This window comes from Mesoplodon mirus (genome assembly GCF_964341445.2).
Source record: "Mesoplodon mirus genome assembly, chromosome: 1".
Lineage (NCBI taxonomy): Eukaryota > Metazoa > Chordata > Mammalia > Artiodactyla > Ziphiidae > Mesoplodon > Mesoplodon mirus.
The window spans coordinates 52,159,475-52,184,412 of NC_138976.1; the positions used below are offsets into that span (position 1 = coordinate 52,159,475).

Sequence of the window (24,938 nt, forward strand, 5' to 3'; positions counted from 1 at the left end):
TCAAAAGTATACAATATTCCTCTTACAATATTGCGGGGAAAAATCAATTAACTTTACTCAGTTTCAATTAAATAGGATACTTAAAAGTTATTTAACCATAGTTTGTGATCTAAAAGTCCTTATAGATGTACACAAAAATTTTATTTGACCTGTACAAAATTTGGCCCTATCAACACAGACTTACTGGGACTTCCCTGGTGGTGCAGTGGTTAAGAATCCGCCTGCCAATGCAGGGTACACGGGTTCAATCCCTGGTCCAGGAAGATCCCACATGCTGCAGAGCAACCAAGCCCATGCGCCACAACTACTGAGCCTGCGCTCTAGAGCCCGCGAGCCACAACTACTGAGCCCGTGTGCCACAACTACTGAAGCCCGCATGCCTAGAGCCCAAGCTCCACAACAAAAGAAGCCACTGCAATGAGAAGCCTGCTCACCGCAACAAAGAGTAGCCCCCGCTCGCCGCAACTAGAGAAAGCCCGTGCGCAGCAACGAAGACCCAATGCAGCCAAAAACAAATAAATTTATAACAAAACAAAACACAGACTTATTTTACATCTTTCTCTTCTCAATCCCCAAATCCTTGTATTTCCTTATTCTCCACTTTACTTTCTTATAAAAAAAACACAAAGATTATCACAGAAAATCCTTAAAGTCTTATACATATCAGAATGTATTTGCACTTTTTGTTATCATACCCTCAAGGCAAACAAGAGAGTTAAATTTTAGAATAGTGGTTTTCAAGTATCTTTTAGCTATAGAATTCTTTGACCAAATGAAATCTTGTATGGAAGTTTACCACATAAATCATCTCAAGTAACACAGCTCTGACTGAACTGGGGAGTAGGAAGACCAACAGTGTAATTTGATTAAAAAATTCATAGCTTTAGATTAATATATTTTGCTTAAATTCCCTTTTATCTACTGCTTTAACTAAAATTGTTACTGATACTTCATAAATTATCAACTGTACTTTAGCACTGCAAAATAATAAGCTAATTTCCTTGAAAATATAACAGGAGCATTACAAGTCTAATCATGTAAGTAGTAGTAATGAAATTAATTACAAACAATAACCATCTTTATCATATAATCACAAGAAATACCAGTGATGTGCCACTTATTACCTATGCAAGATCAATTATAAATAGGGTAGAGAAAAATTCTGAAAAAAATAGAGGTATGATGCTAGTTATCATGTAAATACTTCAAGATTTACATATAAAAAGCTTGCTTGAAGATAAATTCTCAGTCTCAATATCATAAATTTCTACTTTGAGTTTCAAAATATAATTATTCTATTCAATCTCTTTCAAATGTAGATATCGTTAACAGTTTTCACAATCACTAACTGAGTCTCATAGATCCACATATCTATCCTCCACACACTTTACACATTCATACCCTAGTACCAGAATAAGATAATCTAAACTCAGAAATTTTCCTATAGAGAGCATCTCATAATAACCAAATAAAAGATGAACATAATGAAACAGACAACCTGGAATTTCTATTTATTTTTGTCTCATTATTGAACAGGAAGTGATGTCTTCACTTTGAGCTTCAATTACTATAGCATAAAAAAATGTGTCTGCTGCTGCTACAATTTATACGGGTATACGCGCTCATAGAAATTCCAAACAGAAAAGATCATCTATTTCAATCTCTTTGTTTCACAGATTAAGGATACTGAAGCCCAGAGAAGTTTGTTAGATCTAACTCATTCTGAACTCCATGATTATTTACTACCAACAGTGAATCTTAACCATGTTTTTGCCTGATATATCTACCACAGTTAGATGGGAACTAATGTTGTAAAGTATTCCATTTTACAGAGGGGAAGTTACACAAGGAAGCACAAGGAAGGTAACTGATTTTTTGAAGGCCATGTAATGGCCAAGGGTCGGGTCTTTTGATGCTTTGAGCAGTCTGCTCCTGTTATAACTTGGCAGTAAAACTATCAATGATGGTGTCATAAAAATGAGTAAACAACAAAGTTGAAACTCAGTGGAATACAAAACTTGGTGGAATCTTTTCAACTTGAATCTTTCAAAATACAAAATACCTTTAGGATCAACACTTAAATCACTTTAGCTATGTATCTTTCAAATTATGCATTCCCAATATTATATACTTTAACTCACAAAGTAAATTTGTTAATATTTAAATTTTTTAAGAGTAATTAAGAATCACAAAGGTTAAGCAAGCCACCTCAGTTGTTACAATAAAAAGTCAAAGATGACTTTAAGAAATTATTCTTCTAGTCAATCTTTTGCTAAGGAAGTCTAATTTCTTTTTTTTTTCCACCTGTTCACAGTACAAAGGTTAAAACAAAGTGAAATAAAATCATATGACATACTTTTTTTTTAAATGGTGTGGAAGAAAGAGTAGATTCCTTACACACCAGTCTCAGAGACAAAAGAAAAAAGGAAAGGTAAGATCCTATATATTTATATGTTTGGTGATTATTGTTGAATTTTTTTAAATCATATTTAAACTTGTTAAGTCTATACAAAAATCTTTGTCTCTAATAAGTGATGAAAGAGAAGAAAATATGATTGTATTTTTCACAAGATCTACCTTAGAAATATAAACCTGGGACATGGCCAAAAAATCTTTCCCAAATAAATTGATAATGTAATAAAAAGTAATTATTTTTCTTTTGGAAAAAAAAAGGTTTCATCTAGCCAATCAAATTTATAAGATCTTTTTATTTTGAAATATGTTAATCACAGAGCATTCTGAAGTGATATTAACTTAAAAACAAATTTGTAAGATGAAAAAGACTGACTACCAGGTGATAATTGTTGAAACTGGGCAATGACTATCCTACTTAGAGGTTTTTTCTTGATAGTTTCCATTATAAAAGTTTTTAAATTTGAAAGAAAAGTTCTATAAAATTACAAGAGAAGTTAATTGTGAATTATTAATACCTTACTCCAAATACACTGAGTTCTGGTATAAATATCTAAAATATTTAATGACAAAACTGTATTACAGTATATACATTTTATTTAACAAAACCAAAATAATTGCAGTATCTTTTTATTTCATGGTATATAATAGTCATATAAAGTACATGAACAAAAACTTCTCAGAAACTTGTACTTGAAACTGCACTAAGAAGAACATTGTTTCTTTTTCAATATCTACCATTTCATTTTGTGAAAATCTTTTTTTCTGTAATATAGGTTATAGGCTATATAAAAGGGCACTTAATTTTGTAAGATAGTTTTTTTAAAAAAACTTATATTCCATTTATTCTCTATTTTTTAATCACTAAACTCAAGCCCACATATCATTTCAAAATAAATATCAAATTGAGAAAAAAATCTAAAGGGAGAAAAAGGCAATAATAACTGTTTCCTTTTAAATCGACTTTTTAAATAGGGTAAACTGACTCAAGAACAATTTCTGCATAATCTACCGGCTGTTATTCTGCCAATCTGATGTCTTCAAGATAACCAATAAAACTAGCAAATGTTGCTGTCTAAGGATTTGTCTATTTAGTGTTGTGATGGTCAACATCCATCTACCCCGGCTTTCAAACTTTCCCCTCTCAAAACATGTACAAATGTATGAAAAGCCCCATGGACCTTGCGGCTCAATCAATGCATTTCATAGCTTTAGACCTAATGATGGTTTAGATATGTTGACTGCTTTCTTGTACAGAATCTACCTTAAGCTCTAAGTATATATAGTTTCTAACTCTAAAATTTATCAAATAGAAGGAAAAAAAAGATTCCTTTTCTAACCCTTACGATTTTATTCATTTTAGCATACTGGAGAAGACAATTATTAGTATAACGCAGATGATAAAGATAATAAATACAAGACAATCCTCTGTCTCCATTTTCACAAAGTCTCACAGTCCCACCTGACCTCCATTACCTTCTCCGGCTGCTTCTATCCCACATAAACTCTTTAGTTAATTTTCTTTGTAGCCTGTCTGCTTCCTTTATTCATCCTTATCCTATTTATTTCTGGGGAAAAAAAAAAAGAAGCACTTTTCCCTTACCACTGCCCTACCCACATGGGCATCCTACAAAAACATCAGGAAGAATTTCACTACACCACTGAGAAATACTGAAACAAGCCACTGGAGAGGTTGCATACTTATTCCTAGAAATCACTAAATATGGGGAAACTACCTTTTATATATGAGTTAGGGATCCCCTTTTGTAGGCAGTGGTCTGGAATAAGTGATAGCTTGAATTCATTTCTGACTCTAAAAGGGATTCTATTATGATCTACATTCAAATTGTAAAATCTAGGAGAACAGTGGCTTTTTCTTCAAACTTTGATTTAGCCATGTAAAGAAAGTGGAAAAGGAATAAACATAAACAGATCATCAGATGGAAGGCAATGAGGAAGTTAACTAGAATAGACCAGTACTGGCATAACAATAAATTCCTCATTGCTAATGCAGCAACAGACTTTAGTAACTTGAAATGAATCTTGCTCACCGAGTAGTTTCTTACCTCCTGCTCTCGTGGAATAAATTTTCCTAAAAAATCATAAGCAACTAATTGTAACAAGTGCTATAAGAAGGCTCAAAAGACTAAATTTTAACCACTAAGGATGATAGTAACAGGACATATTCATATCATTTCAAACAGATCATTTGTTTGCAGCAGTTTCTTATTTATTTCCTATTTATTTATTTTGATGTGGACCATTTTTTAAAGCCTTTATTGAATTTGTTACAATATTGCTTCTGTTTTCTGTTTTGGTATTTTGGCCGCAAGGCATGTGGAATCTTAGCACCCTGACCAGGGATTGAACCTGCACTCCCCTGCATTGGAAGGCGAAGCCTTAACCACTGGACCACCAGGGAAGTCCCTATTTATTTATTTTTTAATAGATCTTTTTAAAATTAATTTTTATTGGAGAATAGTTGCTTTATGCAGCAGTTTCTAATGTTGACTTTAAGAAAACAGGAATAAAAATAAGAAATATCAAGGTCATGAATAAAATGACTAAATGGAAAGTATTTATAAGAAGAATTACTGAAATAAATGGCAATTTCCAGTTAAACATGGCATGTTGAATGTACCCACTAACTTTGACTCTGTCCAAAACCCTACTAAATGAAAATAAAAGGTAATTTGAAGTATATAAACTCATAACGACAAAAAGAATGGAAGAGGAAACAACAGCAATAAAATCTAGAAACTAGAAAGCTAAAAGTTAAGTGCAAACTGACTGGGAAAGCAAAATTCTCCCAAGCCAGCAGTGGGGAAAGCTGAGAAGCCACTTGATTTACACTGCAGAATCCCTAGATGGCCCAGAGATTGGCAGTACCAGATATTCTGGAAGTAGAAAAGGAGGGGCTGAAACATAGTTGAAAGCCTTTCTCCCTGACACTGCCCAGACAGGTAAAGGTCCTCTCCTACCTAAGCAGAAAAATAAGGCTTTTGTTTTTTTGCTCTGGGGAAAATAAAACAAACGGAATCTGGGCACTAGGCACAAGTGACTGCAGGGACGTTATGACAAAAGCAGGAAGAGTAAGTTGAAGTTTACATACTAATTACTGAGATAAACTCACCTTTTCCACCACTGAGCTCTCAGAATGCTGGCTACTTGGCCTCACCTTTTCGGGCAGTAGATTAAAAATGTCATTTTGGGGAATCCAAGCAGCCCAAGAGAAACAATCTAAAGATAATGACATTTAGGGATTCCCCCAAAAAACAGTCCATTAAGGTCACTCTACAGTAAGATCTAAAGTTAATAAGAACTGGGAATTCCCTGGTGGTCCAGTGGTGAGGACTCCATGCTTCCACTGCAGGGGGCACGGGTTTGATCCCTGGTCAGGGAACTAAGACCCCAAAGGCCATGCAGCGTGGCCAAAAAATATTAGCGAAGTTAATAAGAACCACACAGATGCACAGTTTCCCATCAGCTTTTTCGTTTCCCACTCTTACATGTAAGTCCTAAACCAAATATTAACAGATACACAAAGTTCAAAAGAAAACCTCAACATAAAGGATACTTAAAAAAATAAACTGGAAAAGCACAACTTGAGGGTACAAAGGCTATTCAAGGAAAAAGAAAACAAGAGATACAACAAGAAAAAACAAGGAAAAAAATATATTCATACCACAGTATACTACAAAAGAAATTTTCAGAGAACAAAAAGAGCTTAGAATTAAGAAGATGACAGGAAAAAGAAAACTTTAACAGAAAAGTTTGACGATAAAGTTCCAGAAAGCAGAGCAAAAATACACAGAGATGAAATGTGGAAGAGTAAATATAAAAAATTAGAAAATCATACCAGGAGATCCAACACCTAATTAAAGGGGTTCTAGAAAGAGAAGTGAGATTTTTTTTTAATGAGGAAGAAAATTATCAATACCATCAATCAAATAATTCAGAAAATTTCCCATTGTTTCCAGATTGAAAGTGCCCACCAACTGCCCAGTTTCATGAATGAAAACAGACTCGCACAAAGGATCATGAAATTTCAGAATATCCATATTAAGGCTATACTGTACAATTCAGAGAATATAGCCAATGTTTTATAATAACTATAAATGGAGTATAACCTTTAAAAATTGTGAATCACTATACTGTACAACTCTAACTATATAATATTGTAGAGCAAAGAAAAAGCTTCGGTGTTAAGAAATGGCAAGTTACATAAAAGGATAAAGAATTAGAACGGCATAGCATCACAGTTCTTAACAGTAATACAGTCATGGTTGGTTGAATCCACAGATGTAAAACCCGTGGATACGAAGGGTCCACTGTATTCATTATATTGCACCACTTTATGTAAGGGATTTGAACATCTACAGATCTGTTATCTGTAAGGACTCCTGAAACCAAACCCCTGCTGATACTGAGGGACGACTATACTAGAAACCCAAAGACAATGGGGCGGGCTTCCCTGGTGGCACAGTGGTTGAGAATCTGCCTGCCAATGCAGGGGACACGGGTTCGAGCCCTGGTCTGGGAAGATCCCACATGCCGCGGAGCAACTAGGCCCGTGAGCCACAATTACTAAGCCTGCGCGTCTGGAGCCTGTGCTCCGCAACAAGAGAGGCCGCGATAGTGAGAGGCCCACGCACCGCGATGAGGAGTGGCCCCCACTTGCCACAACTAGAGAAAGCCCTCGCACAGAAACGAAGAGCCAACACAGCCATAAATAAATAAATAAATAAATAAATAAATAAATAAAAAGACAATGGGGCAATGCCATCAACCTTTTGAGGGAAAATTATTTCCTACCTAGAGTTCTATTTCTAGCCAAAATATCTTTCACGGTCTAAAAAAATTCTCTTCTATGGACCTTCTCAGGAAGCTCCTGCAGGAAGCTCCATGGAAAAAAGGCAGTAATCCAAGACAGGGCATTCTAGAAAACAGGAATCCAGTAACAAGGGCAAAAGGGAGTCTCTACAATGAGGGTGGAAGGAGAGTGGAAGTCAAGGGCTGTGTAGAGGGCCTAGTGATCAGCTCATCTAGATCAGAGCATGGCAGCAGGCTCTGGGAGAGACTTCTTCAAGCAAATGAAACAGATTAAACTATCTAATACACATAAACTACTGAGAGATTTGCTAGGGAGAGTTTGGGTATAAATTAATGAGAAAAAAAAAAAACAAACCCTAAGCACATGAAAAGAAAACCAGGACAATTAATTAGAGGAAAAAAAGTGTGCAGGAACAGAATAATAATCCTGTTAACAGGGCTCAGTCATTGACAGCTTTATACATTCCTGATAGTATAAACACTGAGTACTCATCTAACCAAAATTACAAGTGACTATGCTTGGAAAGTAAAGAGACAGTAAGTATATATTTGATGCATTGAAGATGAAGGTAGGGAGTGTTTGAAAGAAAGCTGAGGACTCTCATCTCCCAAAGTGTTAAGTCAAAGGATAATATCAATAGATAATGCCTAAAATTGAAAAATCAAGAAGTAGCAATATAAGCATATACTTAAACGTGTATCTATACATAAATATATATCCTCTGGACTTTCTTTTGTGCACATATATTAAAATTTTAAAATGTACAACCACTTCAATTGTTTTAAAGTTCCTTTCAATAGATCTAGGAACTAAAGAGACACCCTGAAAATTACTGTCTTTCATTCTCCCCAGGAGCTTTCCAGTTTTTTAAGATTAGAGTGCAGGGAGGGTAAAGGGATATTTACTTGTTTCATATTTTATATTTTTTAAGAAAAAATAGATTTAAAAGGAGAAAAAAGGAAATCAAAATGTCCTAAAAAATCTCTAATGTTCTAGTCTCCTAATGAGATATAAATACTCTCTTTTCTGTCAGGCTTGCAATATGAAAATCACAAGCATCACAATCTTGCTTTGGCCACTCTCCATGCTATTGTTATCAGAAGAAAGCCAGACGTCTAAAATCGTAAGTTTTTACAATCAAGCTAGTGAAAATATTTTCAAAGGTACACTTTGTGTAGCTTTAGTAAAATACTGAAGGCAATAAAAGAAGAAAAAAATCAAGCTATCAAAACAAACTCTTTAGTTAGCTGTGTATATTCAAAACATGTGATCTCTGAGCCAGATTCTAATTTGACAAAAGCAGTCTTCATTTTTTAAAAAACTGAGTTCTTTAAAAGTTGACTAAAGGAGAAATACGTAAAATTTCACTACAAAACCAGAGATTAGTTAAGACATAAAAAACACACTTTAAAATGTAGGAAACTTTAAAAAAAACACGTATTTATGAGGGAAATTGCTGTTGTTACATTATTATTATTATTGGGGGACATTTCAACTGCAAAAACAGTCAAAACAAGAACTGTTTCTTTGGATTTATATCCACATAAGGAAAGCACTTCTTCCTGTTGCCTGACCCTTTAAATTCAACACATGGCTCAATTTCTGTTACAAGATATTTTCTTTTAAAACACCAAATTTTGAGCTGTTAACCCTATAGAGGTATATATTGAATATTGTTTCTTAATTATTTAATAGTCTTAGATGCAGTGCTGGTAGCTCTGATTTTTAAAAATTACATTTTTACATTATTTTCTCATTATAAATGTCAATCTTGCACACTGAAATACTAAATAAGTTAAGAAAATTATTATTTACCATTTACTTCCACATCTATAAATGGCAATATACCAATATTTTCTTTCTGTAATGATTATTTAATAACAGTTGGAAGATACTTGTATGACAAACTAGGATCTCCTTCCTCAATTATATATATCAGAAATCCTTAATCTTCAACATTCCATCCCAATAAAAAAAAAGTATTTGCTTTACCTTTTTCATATTTTAACATAAAAAGATTAGATAGTAGATTTTTTTCTAAAAGTATTTCCTTCTAATGTCTAATTGCCTGCATATGAAAATTTGGGAAATTCTGCTAGCATTTTTCCTTATTAATGCATTTCTAATTTTCTTTTTAGGAAGTCAAATGTAATTTCACTGCAAAGAATTATGCTTTGATTCCAGCAAATATCAATAAAAATGTTACTATACTTGACCTCAGTTATAACCAAATTACTCTGAATGTTACAGATACAAGAGTTCTACAGATATACTTTTTACTCACTGAGCTCTATTTGATTGAGAACAATGTCATTCTCCTACATAATAGTAGTTTTGGTAACCTCTCCAATCTAGAAATTTTAAATATCTGTAGAAACTCCATCCACATAATTCAACAGGGTGCCTTTACAGGCTTAGATAAACTAAAACAGTTATACCTCTGCCAAAACAAAATAGTTCAACTGAATCCTGATATATTTGTGCCTCTAAAAAGCCTGATACTATTGAATCTGCAAGGCAATTTGATAAGCTATCTTGATGTACCACAACTGTTTCATCTGGAATTCATAATTTTATATGGAAATCCGTGGAACTGCTCTTGTAGTCTACTGAATTTGCAAAACTGGTTGAACACATCGAATGTGACACTAGGTAAGCAATTATAATTTAAATTAGTCAAAACCAAAATGTGATTGATTTTGGATTGTTCTACCCCAGAAAAGTCTCGTTTCATATCTAAAAGAAAAGGAAACTATTCCTGTTTAAGGGAAACAAGAAGAAACACTGAAAAGCAATTGCTGAATACAAGCTCTCCCTCTGCCTCTCCAGAAAAAAAGAAGAAAAGAAACTTAAATGTTCTATATATATGAGATGAAACTGTCACTTTGTATACTAAGTTTGCATATATATAAGACTAATATATAAGACTAATTTTTAAAAGCACTTCCTTTTCTTAGGATATCTTGTCAGAGAGTAGGTGAAAACAGGTGCCCTACTTTCTAAACTACATGCCATGTTCCAGATGTTCACCATAATCTAAATCATAACATTTTTACTTTACTAACACAAACTAAACAATAAACAGATACTGCACTTAAGCTACATTTATAACATAAACAGAAATGGGCATTTCCCTCGTGTTGCTAGGCAAATACAACAGTTTCTTTTTTATAATATCTTTAGTGACGACAGATAAATATGTCAAAAAATTCTAGATAAAAAATTATAAAATGTTAACCATAATAATTTATTAACCATAATAAATCTTATTCTTTCTAATTTACTAGAAAATGAGATCATCACCATGTGCAGCTATCCGGATATACTGAAGTGCTACAATATCAAAACAGTACCTTACAAGGCTGAATGCTACTCAAAATTTCCTTCATCTACAACTGAAGATCTTTACATTCATTTTCAGTCCATTAGCAATTCAACATTTAATAGTTGTTTGAACAACTTAACAAGAAATTCAGGTAATGTACTGGTTTTGAATAATAATATTGCTGAGGATAGCATGCCAAATAAACTGAGATAGTTCTCATTTTTTTTTGTATTTTAAATTTCTAGAAACAATGTAAAAGAACAATTCCTCCACCCAAGAAAAGATTGACAAAACACTGGGTTTCTAAAGTAGGCTCTGCTAGTTATCAGTCAAATGCCGTTATGCAAATTATTGATATTTAACTTCTCTGAGCCTTGGTATTAACTAGTTAAGTCACAATTCTTAACAGGTATAAATCAATAATGTTCCTAGGTGAATGGATAAACAATACCTGCAAAGACAGGTAGATATTTTGAAAAAAGGTATTCTTTCACCACACTATGAAATATCTTTATTTTTGGCAGTTTTAGTAACTTTTGCTTAAAGAAGATTATGTACATTTATTTCTAATACCAATATTGGGGAGTTATTAGGATATGTAATTATGATTATTTTATTTTTGTCAATTTAACAAAACTACCCCCACCCTCTCTTTCTCGGTATTCCATTTAAGAACGTGAATCTCAAGGAAAAAGCTGGGCTTTTCTTGTCAGTGTTGTGGTCACTGTACTGATGACTTCACTCCTCATTTCAATTGCTATCAAATGTCCAGTATGGTATAATTTTCTGCTTAGTTACAATCATCATCGCCTGGAAGAGCATGAAGCAGAAACCTATGAAGATAGTTTTACCAGAAATCCAAGTCCTCCTTCACAGATACCAGACACAAGCTCCGAAGAAACTACAGTAATATTTGAACAACTACATCAATTTGTGGTAGATGATGATGGGTTTATTGAAGACAAATACATAGATACTCATGAATTACGTGAAAAAAATTAATTTCTTTCAATGTTTGATTCTTTAAAAAATGTTAACAGCTCACTCACAGTTTAGACATGGAGATTTTGATACATGACATACTGAACTATAGCTAGTAGACCATCATATTAATTGCAACAAACATAAATATCATAAAATTATGCTCTTCTCATTGGCATTGTGCAAGTAGGTCCAAATACAGTAACTGCCACCCCTTGTTAGCTAACAGTTAAAATGCTAGCATTACTATTCTCAGCAGTATTCAGGGGACCATACATAACAGTAGGAAAAGGCCTAAGGTAAATTATTCATTAATTAAAATGGACAGATTTTCATATTAGTCAGATATGTGATGCAATACACATTAAAGTTTTACTGGTTGGAATCAGTAAAGAAATAAAGATTTTGGAATTTTATCACAAGTCAAAGTGAAGAACAGCGATAGTTTAAACTGACAACACACTAAGGTTGATTTTATGCCCATAGAATGAATTCATGGAATTGGAAAATGTTTTTTAAATTTTTTTAAATGTCTCTTGAATTGGCACAACAAATTTCTGAAAATTTAGTAGCGATTTAAAGCACAGGTACAATGTCCAGGCACAATCTCTTGATTTTCGTTACAAAGAAAGACTGTCATCAAAATGCATGACTGTCACAATTGAATAATATGGTGGCTTCCAAAGTAGGAATCATCTATGAATCTTGTTTTTTAAAATACCTATTTCTGCCTCTCTTTAGATTTTTATTCAAATGATTCTGTGCTGTGGCTGAGGAATCTTCAGTTGGTCCGTGGTCAGTTCTTTGGGATGCTGTAGATAGAGCAATGTTTCCCAAATTGTCTTCTAGAACATTAATTTCCAGAGAGACATTCAGAAGTATTTACAAGGTGGGGGATTAAAAGGTACATGGACAAACTACTATAGAATTACTAGGAAATACTGGGTTTAAACAAAGTCTAACAAGTTTTTTTACTATAGGACTTACCCAAGGCTTTACTAAACTGCTCTCTGCTCTTCAAGAGCAAAATATTAAGGATTTGCCAAACTTCCTTGACAACAAAACCTTTTCTTTGATGTATGGCTACTAATACCTCATAGGACAATAATGGTCCAAAGAACACTGGCCTTGAGACTATTATAGGAAGAGTCTAAAGTGAATTAGTTGCCAATTCTTTATAATCAATTGGCTACAATCATAATTTTAACAACTTAATGCAAATAGTGGCATTAAAAACTGTAACAAAATATCATTTTTACCTTCCATATGTGAGGAAATTTAGTATACAGTATTTATATCTTTTAGAGAAAGGAATATCTCTAAAACACTGAAATATATTTATGGATTAAATAATAAGGGGTTTAAAATTTTCTTCATCATTATACAGGGAAGGGAACAGTGTCTAGTGGTCTGGATGGAGCAGGGTTGGATAAAAGTTGATGGAGATGGGTGCATAGGAGTATAATACACTATTTAATTTTGGGGTATGTTCAAATTTCTCTATAACATAAAGTTTTTAACACATGTACATACCTGATAATTTCTTAGAAAAAAGAGACTAAAAATAATGTAGATGTACATTATATCCTAAAAATAGTCATTTTTAAGGTTATATCAATAGTAAATTCAGTTCAAATGTCTACTTAGGAAAATAAAAACTGTTTTGGATGATATACCCTGTGAAATAAAAGAACTGACTCATTTGTAATGCGTATTTGTATTTATAGGAACATGTTTTCAATAAAAGATATAAATGTTTTACGTGTAATATTTCCTAACAGATAATGTAAATTATATGTTATAGTTTTAAATCTCAATTATAAGAGTGCGATAACTTTAAAAATATAAGGCATCTTTTTCTAAATAACCTATCATTTTACCAAAATATCATTTCTTAATTTGAGGCAAATATTCATATTTGAGAAATGAAGTAAAATGAAATATAATTATGAATGAGCAAAAACTATCTTTCATCTCTTATATTCAAAAGCCTCTTATAATTAAATATTGGGTATTCAGTAGATATCTGACTAAACAAAGAAAAATAAATGGGTTTAAAATAATTACATATATTTTCAAAGGATAAATGATTTTAGCTAACACCAAACTAGAAAAGTGTAGACATTAGAATTAGAAGAGAATCATTAGTTCAAGCAGGCACATGAAACTGAATTAAAGCCACAGGCATCATAGTAACATATTAAGGCTATATATTATAACCAATTTATTAAAAATAGGTGTTCCATAATAAACTAGATGGTCTCATACCACAGTAAATGGTGGTACTAAAAGAGAAGAGAATAAAAACAAGATTTTTATACCTGCTTTCTCAAGGTATGACATTTCCTGCTCCCTTTGAGTGTACAGAGTCAAAGTAAAGTCTCGTGTTAAGATGTTGGCTATCTGATTAACACATGAAATAAATCTATCCTCCTGTGATATATAAAAATAAACTTTCTAAAAATAACTTGTTTTTAATTTAAATTTCCTCTTAAAGGGTCAGGAGAACCTATTTCACTCAGACTTAGTTACAAACTACAAATATTAAGTTTTGAAACTGCTGACATTTTCAGGACAAAGTACCTTATTTTAAGAACATTTTCTTTAATCAAATGAACCAAATAGACATAAAAACCTATGAAATTCTTAAATTTATAATCTGGGAGTTATTTTTTTGGATAAAATATCTATAAAACATGTACATATAATATTTATAAATCTGACCTGGGTATCATATAACTTTGCAGATAAATGATGAAATAAATGAGGATCTAAATGTTCTAAACTATATAAGGTCCTCAACAGGTTATAGCTTATTATTTCTTATTCTTTAGGTACTTAGGAAAGTATTTTATATGTAGTAAATGACAAATATTTGCTAAATGGTCTAAAACCAGAACAACAACAACAAAAAGGAAGTTTTCAAGTAAGTGTTTGGTCACCATGAATATGGAATTTTCTTTGTAAAAGGGAAGAGACTTCCAGTATATTTGTAAATTTTAAGATAGCACTTTAGGGACTCCCCTGGTGGTCCAGTGGTTAAGACTCCATGCTACCAATGTAGGGGGCCTGAGTTCAATCCCTGGTCAGGGAACTAGATCCCGCATGCCGCAACTAATACCCAGTGTAGCCAAAAAAAAAAAAAAAGATAGCACTTTACAGTAGCATCAAATGATAGATGGGGAAAATGAGATTCCTTTGTTTTTCATCAATAGAAAATTACACCTATCTTTCAAATAGTTCATCCTTATATTTAAAATCCTATTCTTCATCAAATATTTACTGTACATGCAGAGGTAATATGACAGTATGTTTGATGTTACATAATTTTGGTTAATTATTATCCTTGCTCTCAAGGAAATTAATATTGATAAGTTTATGGAACAAAATGTGTGCAGTATTAGTATGTACAAAATAGCTCATCTTCTGTTTGCACTGCTTTAGACAGTAATTAAGGTCAAAGAGTCAATAAAGAATAATTATGTTAACTAATGCTGTTGTCTGAATATTTGTGTCCCTCCAAAATTCATACGTTGAAATCCTAACCACCAAAGGTAATGGTATTAGCAGTTTGGGGCCTTTGGGAGGTGATTAGGTCATGAGGGTAGAGTCCTCATGAATGGGATTAGTGCCCTTATAAAAGAGATCCCACAGAGCTCCCTAGCCCCTTCCACCATGTGATGATACCTTGAGAAGGTGCTAGGTATGAACCAGCAAGAGGGCCTTCACCAGAATAGGACTATACTGGTGCCTTGATCTTGGACTTCCCAGCCTCCAGAACTGTGAGTAATAAATTCCTGTTGTTTATAAGTAAGCACATCTATGGTATTTTGTTATAGCGGCCCAAAAGGGCTAAGATAACTACACTACATCCATTTATTAACTTTGTAGGCATTACCGTCACTGCCACATTTACCTTATAACCAAACTCAAAGTTACTTGGTATTTGGTCTTTAACCAGGTTATATAAAAAGATGCACAAATAATCTACATCTATGATTAGATTACTAATATAACAACTAATTATCAATTAATAATTGAATAATGAAATAATATAAATAGCCCACTGAATAATAATGTGCATTTCATTAGACTGAGGCTTAAATCTCATAATTCAAATTAGTTAAAAAGCTCAGGTTAGGGACTTCCCTTGTGGTCGAGTGGTAAAGAATCCATCTTATAATGCAGGGGGGGAGGGTTAGATCCCTGGTCGGGGAACTAAGATCCCACATGCCGCGGGGCAACTAAGCCTGCGTGCCACAACTACTGAGCTCACGTGCCTCAAATAAAGCCCGCGTGCCGCAAACTAGAGAGCCCACGTGCTCTGGAACCCACGTGCCACAACTACAGAGAAGACTGTGCGCCACAATGAAGAGCCTGCGTGCCGCAATGAAAGATCCTGCATGCCTCAACAAAAATCCCGCGTGCTGCAACTAAGACCCGACACGTTAAGCTGGGATGAAGTGAGAGTGGCATGGACTTATATACACTACCAAACGTAAGATAGATAGCTAGTGGGAAGCAGCCACATAGCACAGGGAGATCAGCTCGGTGCTTTGTGACCACCTAGAGGGGTGGGATAGGGAGTGTGGGAGGGAGACGCAAGAGGGAGGAGATATCGGGATATGTATATGTATAGCTGATTCCCTTTGTTATAAAGCAGAAACTAACACACCATCGTAAAGCAATTATACTCCAATAAAGATGTTAAAAAAAAAAAAAGACCTGACACAGCCAAAAATAAATAAATAAATAATAAACAAATCTTTAAAAAAAAAGAGCTCAAGTTAAAATCGCAAATGGTAGAGATGAAGATGTTCTTATCCATCTTAGATTTTAAACTCCAAGACGTAGAAATTTTATTTCTCTGAATGAAGACAAGATAAACAATACAATTTGTACTGCAAATATTCAACTTTTTAAAATAAAAAATACATCAGGGAAAACCAATTAACAAAATTGTAAAGAAATAAATGGCTCAGAACTTAAACTACCTTATACAAGTCACTTATAAATCTGTTTGATTTCTAAATTGATTGTACTCACGCTTGTCTTTCAGTAAATATAATATCCATACTTTGTGTTTCTCGATCATTTTGAGCTTTAAGCTGAATAAAGAGTTAACACAAAAGTTATTGATAAAAATTACCATTAGGCCAAACCATCTCTTTAAAGGTTGTTTTGATTATGAACCAATTAGAGATTATTATAATAATCATAATGCCACAGGCAAAGTTTTAAAAAATACAGTATGCTTCATCTAACAAACCACTACAAACACCAAATACAAATAAACGGTCTTTTTCACAGGCATTGTAATCTCACACCAAAAATATTCATTATTTACTGATCTGTCAAGTAATCTAATGTAAACTTCATTAATGTAAACAGAATTTCAAGATTTTTTAAGTGTTCAATAGTTGATTAGTAATATGTTAAATTTACACCCAATGCAAGTTGTATTCTTAAATCATTTACGATTTTACCCGAGTGCTCCTAGTTGACTCTACCTGTGCATATTCAGCCTAGAATTTGGACCCATCTCAAAAAACTAAAAAAACACAAAGATTTTACTTTTTTACATTTGGCATTAAAAATACAGTCTTTAAATTGGGAATTCTCCTGTGTTCTAAAGCTAAGAATAATTTCACTACATTATCATTGCTTTTATTAATAGAATCCCAATTTAGAAAAGTCATTTTATAAATCCTATGCTTTTATAAAATAGTCTTTGATTGCATAAATTATAAACTATGCTATAAGTTGTATGTTATTTTCTTCCAAATGCTTATAATCAATTAAGCTAGCAATTATCATTTTACTGTTTTCCACCAAATAACCCAAGACCACTGAACATAAATTCTCATTTACTAATCAAAAGTAGTATTATGTCTGGCATCATATGGTAACTATTCATTTTCTCCCTTTCTAATAAAATTCTTCATTGAGTACTCAGCTCCATTTGCACAAATATTAAACCAGAAGTATTGCAAACTAATTTATATACAATTAGTATATATATATACTAATTTATATACAAATTAATTTATATACATAATATATATTATGTATATTATATACATAATATATATGTAGACGGGACTCCCTAACTAATGCTTAGTGAGAGACCAGTTCAAACACAGCCTTGTAGAAAGACACTGAAGCATCCACTTGGGAAAACCAACCAACAGGAAGAAATTTTAAAAGAGCAACTAAAGGAACTCAATTATAACAGTAGTATTTAGGATCAGAGTAATACCTATCTCCAAGGTACATAAGGTTTTATCAAATTATTTCTACATATAAATGCTTTGTTTTGGAGGCAATGTAGATCTATTGCTTATACCTATAAATTTTCTTACCATGCTGAAATCATTCATTACTTCTTCCATTTCAGTATTGGTATTAAGTTTATCTACCAACTAAAAACAAAAGTACAAAAAAAACATATTATATTAGTCTTCATAAATTTTCTCTGTAATCCATAATATAGGTATTCAATCTTACAACTAATGAGTAGTCATTTAAGTATTAATACTTCCAAGTACTTTACATTCTAAGATAAAAACAAATATTGAGCTATCTAAGTAAGCATATACTATGAATTACGGCAATCAATAAACTACATCTTTAGGGTGGAAAAGTAGGCAGTAATGAACTACTCTTCCTGCGGATGGTACCTCAAAGAGTTTTGTCTGCTCTGAAAAGATGTCTGAGCTTATAAAGAAGGATGTTGAGAAGACAAAATCTGGGGGAAGATCTCTCACTCTCTCTCTTTTTTTTTTCTTTTCAGGGGGGAGGAGTGTTAATGGATTTACAAATTTATACCAGTGTAAATGTAAAATGATTTTCTTGGTCTTCTAAATATTTAAAAAAAATTTTTTAAAAAACAGGGCAAGGCACAAACAGAACACTAGTTAGCCTACTTCAAAGAGTTCGGCAATGACAGGAATAGCAAACATATTTACCTATTTACCTTGTACCAAACCCTGTTCTGAACTTATTAGATGTATTATTTCACTTAATTTTCACAATTACTCTATGAAGTAGATATTTTGTCCACATTTTGCAGATACAGAAATTTAGCAAGTTGTAGAGCCAGAATCTGAACAGGAGGCTACTAAAAGCAAACTATTTGGATGTAATTGATTTTAAAAGACTAAGCTTTCCTAATGTAATATAAATTACTATATATCACGTTTTCACTTGTGGTATGAATAATAAGTGCTAATGAGCTCTAATATTTATTGAGACCTTACTATATGTTAGATACCTGGCTAACTAACTTCTTTCTCTGTATCAGAGAAAAACCTACAAACAGCATATTTTACATGTTATTAATATTTTTATATTAAGTAACTTACCTAATGCATTCTAGTACAACTAAAAATCCCCTTCATCTAATGTCTTTTTATATTCTATAAAGAACTATTTTTCGGTCTTCCCTGGTGGCGCAGTGGTTGAGAGTCTGCCTGCTGATGCAGGGGACATGGGTTTGTGCCCCGGTCCGGGACGATCCCACATGCCACGGAGCGGCTGGTCCCGTGAGCTATGGCTGCTGAGCCTGCACGTCTGGAGCCTGTGCTCCGCAACGGGAGAGGCCACAACAGTGAGAGGCCCGTGTACCACAAAAAAAACCCCAAAAAACAAAAAACAATGTTTCTCATATTTAGAACAGAACATCATTTACAGAATATTATGGATTATAAAGTCCAACAAATGTGAGAATTACAATATACTATAATCAGAGAAATTTTGTTTATGAGTACAATGTAACAATATCAAGTAGGTATATCATAATTTACCTAACCATTATGGTGGCATGTTTCTTATTTTGTGTAACACTATTTTTTTTTGGCGGTACGCGGGCCTCTCACTGTTGTGGCCTCTCCCGCTGCGGAGCACAGGCTCCGGATGAGCAGGCTCAGCGGCCATGGCTCACGGGCCCAGCCGCTCCGCGGCATGTGGGATCTTCCCGGACCGGGGCACGAACCTGTGTCCCCTGCATCGGCATGAGGACTCCCAACCACTGCGCCACCAGGGAAGCCCTGTAACACTATCTTTTAGTTGGAGAAGTGAGATAAAAGTTTTCAATAAGTCCAGAGACCACTGCTGCCTAAAGTACCTACAGAGTAGGAAGGAAGAAAATTTTGCCACTAGAAATTTTCATGGGGCCAAGATTACCCCAAAGATTGAGGCAGTAATCAACACTGCCAACAGGATCATTTCTTTTGTAAATCCACATTAGGAAGCATCTTCTGGAAGTCCACATTAGGAAGCAAAACTATGTTTATGTTAGATACTCTATTTTGACAGAAGGCAAACACTGTATTTTGAATGAAACATACTGATGAAGGTTATTTGTGGACTAAGTAATTAAATTTTTAAAATTTCATGAAGACAACACTCCATAGAAAGACAAAAACATTTTTAATGTAATGACATTGCTAGTACCCAATAAATTTTATCTACTTTAAAAATTATTATTTTAACATTGTTAGGGAAAAAATGTGTGCATGTTTCTGTATTTAAGTATTGATAAATTCTTTTTTTTTTTTTAAAGGCTTGAAGAATACTTATCAATCTGCTAAGCCAAATTATTTCTGGGGAGGGAAAGGAGGGAGAAAGCCAAGGGAAACTTCAATATCTACACTTTCTATGGTTTCAATCTTTCTCACTATGCATGTATTCATGTATTATTTGGTATTTAAAATAACATTTTTTAAACTGGTAAAAAACAATGAAAATTTTCAAAAGAAATTCAGAAAAGAACAAATACCATGTTGTAGTCTGCTAGTTGTCCTTGAAACTCTTTGATTTCAACAGCTAAAGTCTCAGCTCTGGAAACATAAAATAAAAACATTCATAAATACATAAATAGGCAGATGAACATTATGAATATTATGTATAACTACAAATTCAGTATTAAACTCCTGATACATACTACATTAAATGTTACTCATAATAAAAACATATCTTGCATACTTTAACTGCAAAATTACTCACCTCTTTTCATATGACAAATATACTGAATTCTCTTGATTGTACATTTCTATTTCTTTCTGAAGTTTATTGATTTCTGTTGTAAGTTCACTTATTTTACTTCTAAGTGAAAAGAAATAAAAAAGTCAGTAATACTTCCAATCCAGAAAACAGTCTCTCTAGTTAAACAAAACAAACTTTTCATAAATGTGTAACAATAATATAAATGGTTTTGTGAAATTTCACTAGAAAAAGAAAAACAATTTAAGTGGCTTATTTGATTAAGGAGGTATATCCCAACTGATAAACTGATATAGGTTCTCTATTTATTAAAAAAGATGAAACAGTACTGGAATGGAAACCTGGGCAAACTGGTACAATCTAAGACAGAAGTAGATACCTAATTGTCACCCTTACAGCTCTTGCTACCCTCTAGGACAGGGTTTCTCAAGAGCAGCACTATTGACATTTTAGGTCTTTGAATAATACTTTGGTAGGGGGGTGGTATTCTGTGCACTGTAGGATGTTTAACAGCATCTCTGGTCTGGATGCCAGTGGCACACCCCCCAAACCTAATTATGACAACTAAAACTGTGTCTAAAAATTGCCAAATGTTCCTTGGGGGGCAAAATCACTGCCAACTGAGAACCACTGCTCTACAGTCAACTACACAAATAGGTAAAACAATTTTTTAATACAGAAGCACAAATCCTGGAGAGGAGAGGCAATGCAATGATGAGAAACAGCTCTATCACCTTCCCTTCTTTTGATTGAAAAGTGGCTGGATATCAAAAGATGCTATTCAACTGATGGCCTCACTGTCTTTCTTACTGATGTCAACTTTGAGGACAGATGGAGAAAACCTACCCTTCTCCTATTGCCTTCTGGAGTTTGAGAATCAAAAGGATTCAGGTAATTGAACAACAAAAGAATTAAGAAGGACTAAGAAAGAAAACAGAGCTTTCAGGACAAGATAGAAGGATGCATTAAATGGAATGCAAGTCAGAGAGAAAGAAGATATAGAGGATGAGCCAACAAGAAAACAAAGTGTAATGGAAAAATGGAGATAAGAAAGTAGGACACCTGAGCAGAGAAAAAGGTAGGTATAGAAAGGGAAAAGAGTTCTTAATTTAGAGCTGCATACTTACAGATATATAACAAAGCTTATGAATTAATTAAAATTAGGCCACATTTATAGCAACTGACCAAATACATACTTACTTAAAACTCTGTACTAAATATATTATAAATAAGCATATATATTTTATCATTAATACATATATGTATGAATAATATATTTCAGAATAACTAGTGAAAGAAGCATAAAAGATTATTATTAAATGAAAAAGAGTGAACTTGAAATATATAGTTCACATACATTCAAATACATAAAATTTAAAACCTCAGCCTAACTGTATCACCACATTTTGTGATGACATCTATTTACAGCTAAATTAACCAAAAATGATGTTAGAATACAAAATTCTTAGGAATTAACAGACACCTAATTATCTTTTTTTCCTCTTTATTGGAGTATATTTGCTTTACAATCTAATTATCTTAATAAGTACCGTAGTTAAAACTTCATGATCATGCATAGAAAAAAAAGTATTTAACATACCGAAGAAGCCCAAGATAATAAGATTTGTCTAAAATTTGCCTCTGGGGACCTAAAAAACATTTTTTTAAGTATTAGTGTTCAGTTTGAAAATGCCACCAAAATAGCAAATCCAAAGCACAACCAGAATTAGACTCAACAGTTCTCTAATAGTGCTCACAAATGCCCCAGTAAATCTGAAAATAAGGAAGAAGCACTGAAATAGAAAAAGAACTAATATCTTAGCATCATGACATAATGGAAACTTGAATTAAGACCACAAAGAGTGTTAGGACAGTGGACTCAAAAAAAACAAAAACAGTGGACTCTACAGGTCAGGTTGGCTGAATGGAAACTGGGTCTAAGGGGGTCTAGAACAGGGCTAACCAAAAGAACTTTCTGCAACAATGGAAATATTCTATAGCAGCACTGTCCAATAAAGTAGCTGCATGGGAATACTGACCACTTGAAATATGGCTGGTGCTGCTGGGAAGTGAATTTTTATTTTACCTAATTTTAATTAATTTAAATTTAAATAGCCACATATAGCTATTGGCTATCATAATGGACAGTGCAGATTTAGACTACAAATTTCTCAATGTAGGCAAGATATTATAATTTTACATAATTTTTTCAGAGACTTTTTAGAAAGAAACATAATCTTACATTTCAGTAGGACTAAAAAAAGTATCCCTAGGTTAAATGTCCCAAACTTTGAGAGAGGTGAAGTGCCCTGGAAGGCATGAGAGAAATGGCTAGGGAGTACTTACTGACTGAGGTCTATGCTGAGAAGAGGGAAAGAATGTCTCACTAGAATGGGAAATGAGAAACTGGAACAGGTAAGAGCAAAAGTCACAGCAGATAGTGGTGCATGATGGTAACAATCAGAACTCTTTCGCACAAGGCTTTGAAGCAGAAAATGACTATCTTAAATGATACTGAATCTGTTTTAAAGCAGAAATTAATACAGTAATAAAATTTGATGAATTCTCTATAGAATAGCAGTATGTTTCTACCCGTTTTTAAATAAGTAATATATAAATGCTTCTATGAAGACATTTTTAAAGACTAAACAACTAAAAAATTTTGACTCATTTTCCTTCACAGTATTGATAATTATTAAGCAAGCATTTCTAAATAATCAACTGGTTTTTTTTTTTCATCTTTTGGCCACGCCACACAGCTTGTAGGATCTTATTCCCCAACCAGGGATTGAACCCACGCCCCATACATCAGAAGCATGGAGTCTTAACCACTGGACCACCAGGGAAGTCCAGTAATCAATTGGTTTTTAATATTTAGTGAGCTAAGGGTATTATAATACAAGTAAGAAAATTTAAGTCTCCTGAAAGGCATGATATACTGTATTACAGAAGGTAGTATGACATCTTCTAATTAATTTTGTACCAGTAGAGTAACTTCATCCCTGAGAAGTCATTTGCACAAATACAGAAAATAAAAAACTCATTATAAAACAGTTTACCATGCTTTGAATTATATATATTATAGACCAACTTTCTGAATTATAACATATAGTGTTATTATTATGCCTTTCTAAACACAGAGAGGCATAATGAGAGATGTAGTATAAATCTATGTGTTAGCCTTACTTCCTTACTTAAGCATTATAATGGAATATTATTACCCAAAGTAACACTTCTTGACTCACTACTCATAAATACACAAATACCTTACCAGTGTCATTTTGGTATAGAAACCAAAAAAAAAGAAAAAAGTATTTCAGAATATTTCTATATAGTACTAGAAATCTAATTTTTATTCCTGAGCTTTTCTTTTCTTCAAATTATTTCACATTTCTTCAAGTTATAGCAAAGTTTACCAACAAGAACCTACTGTATAGCACAAGAAACTATACTCAATATTTTGTAATAACCTATAAGGGAAAAGAATCTGAAAAGGAGTATATATATACATATATATGTATATATAACTGATGTATATATAACACTATGCTGTACACCTGAAATTAACATGATATTGTAAATCAACTACACTTCAATTTAGGAAAAGTTATAGCAAATTTTTATGTTAAGAAAAATGAAGATTAAAATAGCTAGTATATGTATATAACTCCCTAGTTCACAATGAATTTTCACATTCAGTCTTTTATTTAACCCTTACAGTTCTGTGAATCAAGGAATAAGAATTGAGTAAAATAGCCTCCTTCAGTCTACAATTCTGATTTAGTAATATGATACTGTAATACTTGTACAAAATATACTCTTCTTAAAATAGATACCTTTCATCCCAGTTTTCATTCCACTCAAACCTTGTTGTGTCACAGGACGATCAGCAACTTTGATTTGAGAGGACAGAACCCCTACTGTCCCTATGGGACCACCACGAGAGCCCAGTCTTGCTGTTCCAGGTGGCATCTAAATGACAAACAAGATTCAGTTTTAATAAACAAGAAAAAGACTGTGCCTCTAATATTGTTAAGACTGCAAAGAGAATATTAAAAAAAACTAAGATTCTATATAATTTGTAAAATTTTCCTTACATTTTAAATGGCTGAAATATTAAATAAAATTAACATCTAAAATTCTATGATAATTAAATAATACATTTCTTTAAAATTTAAAATTCTATTTGTAGATGTATTTATAGTACTCCCAAACTGGAAAGGAGCAAAGTGTCCACCTATTTGTTCTTATTTAACCATAGGAAATGGTTATAATTCCATTTTTGTAAAATAAAGTCTGGAGGATTACATTAAAAAATAGTAACAAAGTTTATCCCTATGTAATAATATAATAGTTCATTTTTATTTTATGTTTTATATAATT

General features: G+C 32.9%; 2 protein-coding genes across 4 annotated transcripts in view; one reads left to right on the forward strand and one right to left on the reverse strand.

Moving 5' to 3' along the window:
• Positions 1-24,938, reverse strand: part of IFT74 (intraflagellar transport 74) — a 78,834-nt gene that overhangs the window by 45,472 nt on the left and 8,424 nt on the right. For all 3 annotated transcript variants that reach the window (XM_082603336.1, XM_082603334.1, XM_082603335.1), the window contains 6 exons: positions 24,392-24,527; positions 22,156-22,204; positions 20,559-20,657; positions 20,332-20,392; positions 17,915-17,974; positions 16,599-16,660 (listed from right to left, as the gene is read on the reverse strand). In XM_082603336.1, coding sequence (XP_082459462.1) covers positions 16,599-16,660; positions 17,915-17,974; positions 20,332-20,392; positions 20,559-20,657; positions 22,156-22,204; positions 24,392-24,527 — 467 coding nt within the window. The remainder of the gene's footprint in view (positions 1-16,598; positions 16,661-17,914; positions 17,975-20,331; positions 20,393-20,558; positions 20,658-22,155; positions 22,205-24,391; positions 24,528-24,938) is intronic.
• LRRC19 (leucine rich repeat containing 19) lies at positions 8,289-11,573 on the forward strand (the record flags this gene model as incomplete). The annotated part of the gene is made up of 4 exons (XM_082603625.1): positions 8,289-8,369; positions 9,385-9,898; positions 10,534-10,722; positions 11,245-11,573. 4 exons carry the CDS (start codon positions 8,289-8,291, stop codon positions 11,571-11,573), a joined length of 1,113 nt encoding a protein of 370 aa, XP_082459751.1.